General features: G+C 39.2%; 1 protein-coding gene across 2 annotated transcripts; it reads left to right on the top strand.

Annotated features, from left to right (window-relative positions):
* Positions 1–1363: 1363 nt before the first annotated feature.
* Positions 1364–6040, top strand: SPC25 (SPC25, NDC80 kinetochore complex component). Of its 2 annotated transcripts, none has more exons than XM_026084542.1 (7): positions 1364–1427; positions 1776–1933; positions 2022–2087; positions 2934–3080; positions 3973–4077; positions 4663–4761; positions 5784–6040. In XM_026084542.1, exons 2-7 carry the CDS (start codon positions 1780–1782, stop codon positions 5906–5908), a joined length of 696 nt encoding a protein of 231 aa, XP_025940327.1. In that variant the 5' UTR covers positions 1364–1427; positions 1776–1779; the 3' UTR covers positions 5909–6040. The 2 variants fall into 2 exon arrangements, with proteins under 2 accessions (XP_025940327.1, XP_025940328.1); XM_026084543.1 differs by lacking the exon at positions 1364–1427 and adding an exon at positions 1470–1683.
* The last annotated feature ends 7015 nt before the right edge of the window (positions 6041–13055 follow it).

Here is a 13055-nt window from a genome sequence, read left to right as displayed (position 1 = left end):
AGCCATGAGGTATAAGCTGCATCATGCCCAAATCTAAATGCAGCTAGGTAATTGTCCTTGAACCAGCTCAGCTTCAGTACATTTAAGTCGCAAGCAGTTAGGGAACATTGGCCTAACATTATTTTTAGGACTTGACACGCTTAATACTGATGAAGCTATAAAAACTGGAGAACAGGTTTCCAAGTCAAGCAAGAGAGAAACATGACTGGGTTTAAAAGGTGCTGCCCAGTAGCAGTTTCATACAAGGCTAATACAACTAATACGTAGTCACTGGTCTCAGCTCAGACTTTGGTTCGGGTCCCATTAGGGCCATGAGAAGCCAATGAGGGAAGAGTAATTAATGGTTTCAGGTAGCAATCCTTGACGGTATACTGAATTCACTTTATTCTGGTATCATCTGAATAGCACTGAAGTAAATTAAAACTAGGACAACTTCATTAGCTGTGGTAGCAAAAAGATTAGTAAGTAGCCTCCATGATAAATTGAAGTTTGCTACTTGGGGTCATGAACCAGTGTGTAATCCAGGGCCAAAAGGAAATACTTTACTAGAAAAAGACAAGCTCTGGTGTCGTAGATGGGACTATCATTCATGGTGACAGAGGCTGATGACAAGCATATGACAATGCACAGGTGGGGCTGCTCTATTATGCTTTTGCTAATACCAAAAAGGACTGCATTTACCTCTGCAAGTCGGTTTCTCTATGACAGGCAAATAGCTCCCCATATATGTGAGAATTCAGGCTTAGAGAATTAAAAGGGAACTCAGGAAGATCACAAAACTGAAGATTTGTGTTATCCCAGGTATGTTACATGAAGAAACATAACTAAATATTGGAACCGGGTTCTGTGTTGAGAGATGTGTAAAGAAGCTAACCTGCTGTTCAGCTCAAGTCTGGTTTCATCAGTAGAGGATAACAAAGCAACACTGAAGTGAGGGTGTGCGTAGGGGGGTACTGCACAGGACAAATTACAGAAACAGCCAAAGGGTTTTCACCGTTAACCGCCAGCCCCGCTCCGCAGCGCCGGCGACAGGACGCCTGCCCGCGGCCCGCGCGGCGCCTCGAGCCCGGCAGGCTCGGGGCGGCGAGGAACCGGCACCGCGCACAGGCCCTGCGGTTGCCCGGACAGGGCAGGAGGCCCCTCGCCCTGCGCCGCTGCCCCCTGCCTGCCAGGCAGCAGCTGCCGCCGGGAGGCCCCAGCGCAGGCTGCCGCGCCGCGCAGCCCGTCACGGCGGCTCCGCCCGGCCCCAGGAGAGCCGTTACCTCGGCAACGGCGGCGGCCGCTCCCAGCATGCCCTGCGGCTCCGCGCGAGCCGGGAGGCTGGCTGACCCAATCAGCCGTGCTCTTGTTGCGAGGCGGCGAAGGGCACTGCCCAATCGGAAAGCGGCCGTTRGGGCGGCGGGAAGGCGCCGGCGGTTTGAAGACGGGTGGGTGCGGGCGTTTTTCGTCCTGGCCACTGCACCGGTGCCGCCGAGGCCGCGCCGCGGGGAGGCGGCCGGAGCTGCGGCGGCCCCAGGAAGGCTGCCGGCTGCGCGGCGCAGCGGGGGGAGGCCTCCTGGCGTGGCTGCCCATCGTCGGCAGAGCAGCAAAGGAGACGTAACTCCCCCGGTGCTGCGCGCTGTGACAACAATAACGAAAAAAACCCACCCCGGTTTATTTATCAGAACAAGCCGGGGGGGAGGGGTAAAAACAAACCTAAATCTTTCTTCTGTAATCGTGAGCTGTAACTGCTGAGGTTTTCTTGGCACCGTATTGAGCTCGTGTGTTTTTTCTAGCACTATGTCTAACATAAAGACAGAAGATGAAATAGCCCTCTTTGAAAGAGAAATAAAAGATTTTTGGAACAAATTCAAAAGTATTTACGGCAGTGAACAGATCAATCAGACTTTAGCACTGAGAGATTCATGCAAGGAGTCCATAAAAACACTTTCAGGTAAGAAGGCTGTTTGTTCACATTACCTCGGGGTTCTCTGTGTTATCATCAAACCTCTTCAGTTAACTGAAATAACTTTCCATTACAGAGAAATGGTCTAAGAAATTAAAAGAAGAGGACCTGATGATTGATAAAATTCAGGAGTATAGCGATGGTACAGTATRGAGTTTTATTTATTTATTATTTATTTATTATGTCTGACATTTCTAAAATTAACCTAATGTAGCTGAATAATATTTTTTAAGCTGACATTCTAAAAGACAAACTGCAAAGCCAGAGAGAAGATAGATTTAAAACCAAATGTGTTTGGTTATAGGATGTAAACTGCAAGTTAAAAGCAATTTGACTGAGAATTTCATTGATAATAGTAAGGTTAAGCTTAGTTAAAAGTTTTGCATATGGTGTTCTTGGTGCTTAAGAATGAACAAGTGGTTAAAACTTAAAACAACAAAGTACAGCACCTGCTGACTACAGTGGAAAAAATAAATTAAATGGATTAGTGAAGTTAAATATTGTGAGGTTACTTACACYTCTTCCATATTAGTAATGGAATATAGCCAGCCTATCAGTCTAGGATTAACTACGCCGAGTTTTGTAACTAACCTTCAGAATTTTTAGGTAAAAATAAATTGTGACCATATTAGCAGTCAGTGTTTCCATTTGCTTTCTGTCAAATGACTTGTCTGTGGAGAGAATCCACTATCCTTAGGCTTTGACCATACATATCATTCTGGCACCAGAAATAAATTGCATATGGTTGAAATATCAGAGGAGTTCCCTACTTTGTAGCTTCTCTTTTGGTTAATTTTCAGTGTAAACACTTTACTATACAGAGAACATCGGATATAAGTATAATGCTGACTTCCGTATCCAGTTGAGGTAGCTTGCGTTCCACTGGATTTTATTCAAATGAGTCATCTCAAATGATACAGGTATGGAATAAATATTGGGAACCTAATTAATCAACTGTAAATGCTAATATTTTCCTGCTTCATTTCAGAGATTCTCCAGCAGAGCAAACGCATATCAGAAGATCAGGAACATTTGACAGAAATAAAATCTAACCTAAATCATGAAGAAGAGCAAAGGAAGGACTTGACTGACAGCATCCAAGAGCTTAAAGAAGAGTTGATGAAGAAAAAGGAAAGTAAGTTTTGAAGTTGAATTAAGACCAAAAAAAACCCAACATGGAAGCCTTCTGGAGTGTATGCTGATGGCTTTGCCATATGTCCTCAAAGTAATAAATCTAGATATCTAAATAATGTCCAAACTAATAAGGATGCAGGATGTGGAGATAAGGTGAAGAAAAGTTTAAATAGCAATGTAAGGGTTCAGTTATCAATGAAATTTGCATTTAAAAAGCTTTCATTCCTCATCCTAGTCAGGGCTGTTTAACTAATTACCACTTGTAAACTTATGAAAAGTTAAGTTTAGAGATACTTAAATAGATCATCATCAACTTCAAGCAGCAGAGTGCTTTTTCCTTTGGGAAGCCAATGGGAGAAAAATGGAAAGCATGAAATGGTGAGGAAAGGATGCTGCAGGAGAACACTGCTCGGAAGCAGTTCCCCTCTCTCTTTGCTGCCCCCACACATACCTCTTGCTGACCTGCCCTAGGATGCTTTAGGAACTCAAACCTGAACTTTTAGTGTGGCTTATGGGATTGGAAGAGGTGAGAAGAGGAGAATGTCTGGAGTAACTTGTGGATTTTGAGTTGTTACAACAGATAACACTGTTTTTTAACCCTGCTTGTGATAAGCCAAAACTAGCAATTGTAATTAGCTATTGCTTGTTGTAAAGTTTTCAGTTAGGAAAATAAGCGAACAATTATTCAGTAAACTATATTTTAGAGCAATTATCTGAGTCTTAAAATGATGATGATAATAGGCAGTAATTCAGTCAGTAAAACAAACAAGTAGATTTTCTTAACTAGAGAATAGTTTTTAACACTTTTTCTTGACAGGCTTTTCTACTGTTCTAAGTCTTTTCTACTTGTTTTACCTTTACTTTGATACTTATAGTAGCTTTTAAAATTCTAGTAATATCTTCTAAAAACAAGGCCACTAAAGAGAGATTGGAACGACTATGCAAGTCTAAAGCATTGTTTGAAGAGCGGCTTGGACTGGAAATACGCAGAATTCATAGTAAGTTTCCATAATTTTTGCGTGCAGCAATATAATGTGGTTAATGGCTGGTTAATTGTGTAGTGAAGAATAAATTAAGGTACATAACTGAAGAAGAATGTAAGCCTCATCTCAAATCTACTTACTTTGTTTTAAGTTTCTGTAGTGTATTACATCTTCCTGTCTTAATTACATGTGTTCACTGTAGTCATTTTCACTGGTGGTGAGTTCTGAGTCATCAGCAGGCTTAGCCGGGGCTTTGGAGGGTGGCTGCAGCTCGCAGCTGCTGGCATTAGTGAAGAGCAGTTTAGATGTTTARATGTCTTTGTAAAGCTGAGGAAGGCAATGGTAGGTGGTAACTTTGTCAGTCAACTCAAAGTAAGCCATTCTCACTCCTCAGCCCAAACATTATCATTGTCTCCCAAATGGCAGAAGAAGGTACATTAAAACACATTTGTCTTGCAAAGAGGTTTGGTTAATTTGTAAGTATTCTGAAGACTATTAATTGAAACTGAGCTGCAGCTGAATACTGTGATGATTATTTATCATTGAGACACTCCAGCAAATGTTAATGGTGTTACTGAATTCTGTTTGTGTTTGCTTTAGATGAACAGTTGCAGTTTATATTCAGGCATATTGACCACAAAGATCCTGAGAAACCATATGTGTTCACCCTTTCCATAAATGAACAGGGAGATTATGAAGGTATGTGAATTTTAAATATTTAAATAAGAAAACAGAATGTGATGTGTCTGTTTGGAGGGGGAAAAAAAAAAGGAAGAGAGGAGTTTAAGTACATTTTAGCTGTAACGTTTATCTTCTAACTTCTAAATGAAAAACTTTGTAAGGCTAGTATGTTTTTAATAGAGTTTCTCTTTTCAATTTATATATGAAAACACAACTGCTTATCTTCATTCCCCTCCATTTGTGGAGTTGCTGTTTACTTTGTCTCAAGCAAAGCAGAAGTGAGAAGATATATATGGGAAGATATTCAGTTTGTAGTTGTTGCTTTTTCCCTCTGCTAGAGTGTTTATGCTGATGGGCATATTTGAATCTGTTTGAGAAGCCTAGTAGGCGGAAAAACTAGGTTCCCCACTATTAGATCCCTACAGTTGTGTGATAAGGGAGAAAGATTAAAACTAGAAATCCAGTATTCCTCTTCTGTAAAGGGTATCTTAAAGTTGCTTTTGCAATACAAACTTTACTGCTGTTTTTTTTTAACTGAAGTAACTTGCGTTACTGTGATAACTAGCTTCTAGATGAATGCTTCTGTTTCTCTGCTATGGCTCCTAAGTATGGACTGAAATAGACTTCTGTTTTTACCAATTCAAATATAAACTGTGCTCAAGTCCGAAGTTTATCGCATGCTGGGCTATACATCAGTTTTGAGTCTATCCACCTGCAGAGCAACAAAAATGCATAGGAACATATTCCAGCTTTTGAGGCAGGCTATGGATTACTGGGAACTGCTGTAACAATTCAAGTGAAATTTAAGCAGGAGCACAGCCCTGAGTGGGAGGTCTGGAAATTAGAAAAGAATTGTGTGTTCTTTGAGGCTTTGTCTTCACTGAAAGAAAATGATTAATATGTTTCTCAAATAATACTGAAAAAAGAAGCTAAAACTAAAGATAATGAACTAAATTGTATTTCATGAGTATGGAAAAAACACTAAAATTGATTTTTTTGATAAACATAGTCTTATCTTTTGGAAATTTGTGTCATTTTAGTGACTTCCTGTTCTCCTCCCCTGGACTGTATAGCGGAGTTCCAGCTAAAAGTGAGAGAAACTAACAATTTTTCTGCATTTGTTGCCAATATCAGAAAAGCTTTCACTGCTTTATCTTATAAATAATCTGTATAAGATTAGCTTATACCTCTGTTTCTAGCTGTAGAGCATTTTTATTTCTCCTTCCGGTATTGTGAAAGTATCTTTTTTATCCATGTCTKGCTCTAATTTCTAAATAAAGAAAAATAACCAAAACAATATTTTAGTCCGTTATCATTTGGAGGTATTTGGATTATTCTTTGAACAATAGTATAATCAAATACTTCCTTAGCTGAATGTCTTCAGACATGTAAATTTTGGATCCAGTAGGAAGTAGCCAAATTTGCCTTCAAGGTTTTCATTTGTAGAGGTTTCAGAGCCTTCCATTTCGGAGGTTTGCAAAAGACTGATAAGGTAGCGTTTCTATTCAGAGACAGTATTCATATTCAGAGACAGTCATCCCCAAAGAAAAGCAGAAGCCAAATGAGCGGGGCAGGGGAGGACAGTTCACAGTGATAGAAAAATACCTGTCGTGCTGGTCATGACCATAAAAAAGTATATTGATTTTTCTGAAACAAGACAGGCAGATTACACTTACCATCTACACCAGATAGGAAAGTGCCTTTCTTGATATTTTTGTTAACAAAATATTTTTTTATGCTTCTGCTGCTGTGTGTTTTGTAGATCATGAAAGGGATTTATTCATTTTTAAGCCTCCAGTTTGGTTGTATATTTTTGGCCCTCAGCGTGTGATACAAAAGTATCAGATCCTTGTCGGATGCCTATTTCCATTGCTACTAACAGAAATGATTGACAACGTTACTTGTCTTGAATGGAGCTCTTAGTAGGAACAAGTAAGAACTTTGTATTGATTAGAAATCCTGGAGATCTGAAAGAGAACACTGACATATCCCAGAGGTTTGTGGCTACCAAAACACCTGTCTGAGCCAGAACAGCTGGACTGCAACTTGAGTGGTAATGGTGAGGGAGTGTAACACTGTTAAGATTATCAGCCTTAGTGTCTTATTCTACTTAGCTTGTTGGGAATATTTTAGAACAGAGAAGTGACAAGCTGTATGTAATAAAGCAAAATTACAGTGAGGCATTATTTATCATTGTCACCTGAAATCCTAAGACAGGACAAGGCCTGAAATGAATTAAGGTATGAAATATAATAGCTGCAGATAAATCATCTTTGTATTGTGCTGCTTATCAGGAAGACTATATTACAATCAGAGTATTCAGCCTTATTTAAAGCTATTCCTTTTCCATCTTATTTGTGAAATCTTACTCCTTTTCACAAAGTATTTAAATGGACAGCTAAAAAAACCCCAACATTTTTCACTTAAGATTTTATTTAAACAATGTTATATGATGTCACTAAAATTGTTAGGAGTGAATTTAATAAAGAGGCCAGTTGAATCAAAAAATAATAATGATGCTTTGCAAAACACAAGTACATTGAAAGGACATGTACCAGCAGGTCATGAAATATAGTGTAAAGAGTAAAAATACCCAACACAKTGAAAAGCCTATGAAGTAATATTTGGAATTCCAGAATTTCCTAAAAACTCTTTAAAATATATTTTTGAAGAACCTTCCAAGATATTTTGCTATAAAAACAAAACTTCAGTATATCAGTATTTTTTATGAATTGAAAATTCTGCCTTTCAAACAGCTCCCTGTCTTAAAGCACCTATAAGTAGCTCCTTCTGCCTCTCCTCAGAGATGCTAATTCCGTTAATTTTTTTTACATTTTTACCGCATGTATTTACATTAACATTTCACCTTTGATCAGGAGTGGGCTTTTGAAGGGAATATCCTGATCATCCCTACTTCATTCCGCATCACAAATGCAAACTGCATTCCTTTTGGAAAGAAACTAAACCGGGACATGCACACACAATGCCTTCTTGTTGCTAATGTTATGTAGTCTATGGGATAGACTATAGCTAGTCCAAAATAACTCCCTGATGCACATTTAGTGTAGATGTTGTCCTATTTACTAATGCAACTATAGCTGCACTTACTATGTTCTTGCCCCAAAACTCTAATCTCTTATGCCTGAAAGAAAAAAATCTATCTCTATGCCTATATTAGATCTTAATATTTAAGACCTAGCCATTTAGACATACTTAAATATGGTGATACAGTCAAGAAATTCTTATTACAGTTGAATATTGCCCCTTGTCTCTTGTGAACTGTATTCTGAATTACTTAGCTTTTCATAAGAATATTCATAATTTAAGAATAAGAATTTTCATAAGTTCAGCTTGCTGGATATAGTATAGGCTATGCAGTCAAACCTTCTGAGATAGCTAAAGTGTATCTTAAAAGGAAAAAAAACCACGCCCCAAATAGTATTCCATGTCTGCAAATGCTGCCTCCAAAGAGGAGATAACCTTCCATTTCTTTTTTCCTATAGGAAACAGTTTAGTATTTTGTAAATAATGCATCATATTCCTTAGTATACCTAGTGATTTCTTCTTGTCATGCAGCTGGCTACACACAACCAAAAGCAGTAAGCATGGTATAGGATGCCAACAGATCACTCTACAATTGTAGAGCAGAATGGGAGCAGAGCTTGCTAGGCATTGCTGTAACGACATTTCAAATGAAATATAGCCTCAATTTCTGCCTTCTCCATAAACTTCCATGTGTTCTGTGAGACTATTGTAACTGACAATCTTTTATTGTCTGTTGTCCCTGAAATACTGTATGTTTGCTCACATAGACATATATACATACATACATACACACATATATATACATTGCTCTACTGAAATAATAAATCTTTTAGAATTATTAACAGGTGATGCAAAGAGTAAGTTTCCCTTGGGGAAAAAAACATGGCCACAGATGTTTGTTTGAGCATGAGAAGATCTTTGCTCACAAACCATTTGGCTAATGAAGTAAATGCAAATTTTATTCCTTGCGTGAGGCATCAGTACAAGGATCGACACAAAGGTGAGTCAACTAGAGACAAGGACAGCAGAAAAGAAGTGTCTGTGCTGCAGACAAGGTGTGGGGCTGAATCTGTTGCTTCTGCCGTTCTGGAGTTGCAGTCACTGCATTCTGCGCCTCCTGCTTGAAGGCAGTGTCAGCTTAGAGCTGGTAGCACTCCAGGGCTGAGACTTGTATGTGCTCTGCATAASCAGAGGAGTTCTGCATCTGCCACAAAAAGCACTGACCTGGCAGGACTAGGATTTCTGGGGAGTGCATAAGTATTGCACAATGACTCACTAGCTCAAGGAACCTGTTACTGCTGTCTATGAAAACATTTTGGGGAAAAAATGGTGAGGCAGAGCAACAGTACAGAATGGCTGTTAATATGTTTAATCTGCAAAGAAAAGGAGGATTCCAAATACCAGAAAAGTACGGCCTTTGAACAGGAGGAGTGGGGAAAAAATGATGCATCATCAGGTTCCTGGCATAACTGCATTTGAAAAGTCAAGAAAGCCCTTGCTGCCAGCTTCATGTACAGAAACAAAGGAATGGAAGGAATCTCCCGGGTAAATCAGTCTAGCATCCTTTTATCTTAGGCATAGACTGAGCAAGAACCATTCTAAAACCAGTCAGTTTTTAATGCACTCACTGTTCCTATTGGAGGTGTGTAGGAATTTCATTCTTATGAAAGCTAGAAAATGTCAGAGTTGCAGTCTAGATTATGAACAGCCATCCTATGCTTGAACTCAGGACCATACACTGTACTTTTTGCTGTATTTCTGGTATAGTTCTCCATAAGCTTTAAAACCTTTAGTCAGATCTCTAACAGCCTTCATTCTGACTCAGAAGATAGATGGTCTCTCCTTAAAAAGGATATAGAAATTAAACTCTCATTCTCTTATCCCTCACTCTCACTTACCTGAGTTTGCTACCTAATCTTGGCAATCTGCCTGACTCCTATGCTTTGCATAAGCACCCAAGACTTATTCTTTCCCTTGTACTGAAGGTAGACAGTAAGCAATATATTAAAAGTACAGATAACAGCCTTTATATCTGGATTAACAGAGCAAACACTTTATTATACAAAATGTCTCTATGGAACAACAGTTTGGGAGTCTGCCTTCAAGTACTGGGTCTAGTTCATTTGCAGATTACTGCCTTTTCAACCACACTAACAGGAACAACAGGAATATTTAAAGAGCATGTGTTTGTTTCAGTTAGTTGCTCCTATCACCAGAAGAATGCTGGAGGCACTTTCATTTATGTCAGTAGACTAGAGAGTAGTTATTTAATAATAATAATAATTAAAAAGAAAAAAAAAAAGCATTCAGCCAGGTCTGCACTTCCCACTTCTGCCTTCTCTCTCAGGAGCTACGACTGCAGGACTGCCCCACTCAGCTGGCAACTCTTCTCTTCCTTCTTCTTCCTCCTAGCACAGAAGCCCTCACCTGCCATGTTACAAGGCCCTGTCTCTTCTGGTTCCTCACTAATGGCATCACCCCTGTATTCAGAATGCTTGTGGGTTTTCTGAAACGTACTCCTGCACTTCTCCATCTGCCTGTGCCACCCACTAAAGTTAACAAGCTGATTTGATCCAGTCATTTTAACAGAAAAAAAGAATAATGAAGCATAGCACTGAGTAACATAAAGACAAATGCTCAGACTTACTGGCCTTCTCTTCTTTTCATATTCATCCCAGGCACGAGTAGCTGGTTTATTGCTTCTAATGAAATTATTTTGCCAAGTTTGCTGTGCACAGAACATAAACTATGTGACAACCACTGCATGGGAATTTACATTCCTAAGAAATATTTGCTAGAAAAGATGATGTGCCCAGTTGTAAATATTCTGTGCACACCTCCAAATCAAGCAGTAAAGTTTGAAATGTTTATCATGTGCAATTTAAACCTTTACAACTCCTTCTGGAGTTTGAATAACGAACCTGCCTATACTTACCAGGGAAATCGGATGCAGATCTTACTTCCTCCCTCTAAAGCAGAGCCAGGCATTCCAAAAGCAGGTAAAAGCTGGGGGAGGGGTGGGGGGAAGTGTACACAATAGATTTCTTTCTCTGCTTATTGTAAAACATGTAGTAAAACCATCTTGTGACACCTCCCCCACCCACCTAAACCAGCTCTTATACTAGTTGAAGATCTGTCTTAAAAAAAAAAAACCTTTTTGCCTTTATCAAATGCACTTAGCTCTAACACAGCTTCACCCACCTGAATCTGTGGCTAGGTGGAATTTTCTAGTCGTTGTGAAGCTGTACAATATAACTATATCCAACAACAGCAGGGACAATGAGGGCAGTAATATATACTGTCATTGGGACTCCAGTGTGCTGGACAGCATAGAAACAGATTGAACTGTCCCAAAGAGCTTATGGGACAAGCTCTTGAGCTTAGCGATATATATATAAAAAAAAAAAAATATATATATATATATATATAAACAATATGCAGCTTAGGGGCTATGACACACAATCAACCAGCTTCCTACAGTTGGTACTAGTAGGATGAAGTTTATGGTGAGGCAGACATAGGTTTTGGTGAAGGTCAGAAAAGGCTCCCCCCCCCCCCCCTTCCCCCCGATCAGTTTGCCCAACCCTGTTGCTTTCCTTTTCAAACCACTTGCTTCTGTTTAGGTACCAAGAGTCCATCCTGATGGACACTGGTTAGCAACTACTTCTGTTGACTGCAGAGAAAATTGCTGATCTGTTACTGGTGCTCAGCACCTGACCAAATTTCTCTTTTGTAATGTAATGTAAAAATCTGGAGGAAAAACTTGAAAGGTGTTGAATTTATTAGATATTGGAAATTCACTAGGAGTTTAAGGACTATTGGGAAGATAAAATAATATTAAACATTAATAATATATATACTAAATGTGTTTAATCAGAATCGTTAGTTGTTTGTGTGCTAGCTGGAGGTCAGATTTCCAAAGAAATCAAATTGCTGTAGCAGTCCTTATGGCTGTCAGAACTGAGATCTCACTAATTATACAACTACTCARTGAAGAGTGGGGGGTGGTTAAGCTGAGTTTGCTGACATTTTTCATAAACTCTCTCAGATGTTGTTAGACATGCTTTAAAAAGCAAACAAATATTGGCTACACATGTGAAAATTAAAAAAGACATGGAAATTATGTTGTGCTTCTGTCATTTATATTCCAATTGCATTGTTCTATTACTTAAATATCATCTTCTCCAATGCTTCAATAAATGTTGTGAACTTACTTATTCAGTACTTTGAAATTGTCTAAATTAGTCCTATCATTGTAATACGCTAAAATCACCATGCACTCGCTTGTGAATGATTTATAACTTTTGAAAAGCCCTGCCAAACCACCTATAACAAACATACCTATACGTTAATCATTTAGTCACACAGGCATATTACAGTAAATTTTTAACTGCATGAAACTATCTCTAGTAAATAATGACGGTGCTATTCTTACCTTTTTGAAAGCAATGTTTATGACCGAATTACATTAGATTTTTCACTGCTGAAATAGGATTGTATACCTGAAGGGTTGGGGGTTCAGCTTTGACTGCCAAACAGTGAGACTCCATTCTTTTTGTACCTCGTATTATCTCTGGTTACTCCAACAATTACACACAAAGGATACTTGAGAACCTTGAGCATATAAACACATTGTTCCAGGAGAAGCAGAGGTAGTAAACCCTGATTTCCTACAGATTTGGGGTTTTGTCCTTAGATGGTGCCATTCTTCCCACTGCAATATCTTCAGCTAGTCTTTATGATTCCCCTAATGGCTGAGAGCCAGCACCAGTGCCGAGCTGGGCTTGGTTATCGGCTGGTTGGCTGCTGCTAGAACAGTAGGATAATGGCTGCATTCTGCTTACCTGTCCTGCAGTGCAGAGCATTGCTTTGCGCTTCCCTCCTTTGCCCAACTGCTGATTTCCAGTAAGTAAGTTGTAAAATAGAGAGCTGAAACACAATCTCCTTTTCAAACTTGGGTTAAATTGAGTAATGGGTTCAAAAGTTGTTACAGAGACTGACTATGCTAAAAATGGCTTTTAATCATGCAAGTGCATGCTATTTTTTTATAGGCCCACATATGTATCTTAAAGTGGATATGCCCTGAAATCATGAACTGAAAGGAGATGCAATTACTGTTAATCTGATTTCCCTCCCCTTGAGTCACAGCATGCTGAACAATGTTAATTGCTATAGACTCACCTATTAGTTTTGCAACTGTTTCATGGATAACACCCTAAGTGGAAACCTGCTCTTTTAYTGACTTGCCTCTTGGAATTCTTTTGCGC

The sequence above is a fragment of the Apteryx rowi genome, unplaced genomic scaffold, assembly GCF_003343035.1.
Source record: "Apteryx rowi isolate R43461 unplaced genomic scaffold, aptRow1 scaffold_645, whole genome shotgun sequence".
In the NCBI taxonomy this organism is placed as follows: Eukaryota; Metazoa; Chordata; class Aves; order Apterygiformes; family Apterygidae; genus Apteryx; species Apteryx rowi.
This window is presented reverse-complemented; position numbering and strand designations above follow the sequence as displayed.

Bases quoted from the DNA above. Each gene is read 5' to 3' on its own strand.
- SPC25 (XM_026084542.1), top strand. From the start codon at position 1,780: ATGTCTAACATAAAGACAGAAGATGAAATAGCCCTCTTTGAAAGAGAA. The intron at 1,934-2,021 runs GTAAGAAGGCTG...TTTCCATTACAG, and splicing joins GTCCATAAAAACACTTTCAG to AGAAATGGTCTAAGAAATTA. The intron at 3,081-3,972 runs GTAAGTTTTGAA...TTAAAATTCTAG, and splicing joins GTTGATGAAGAAAAAGGAAA to TAATATCTTCTAAAAACAAG.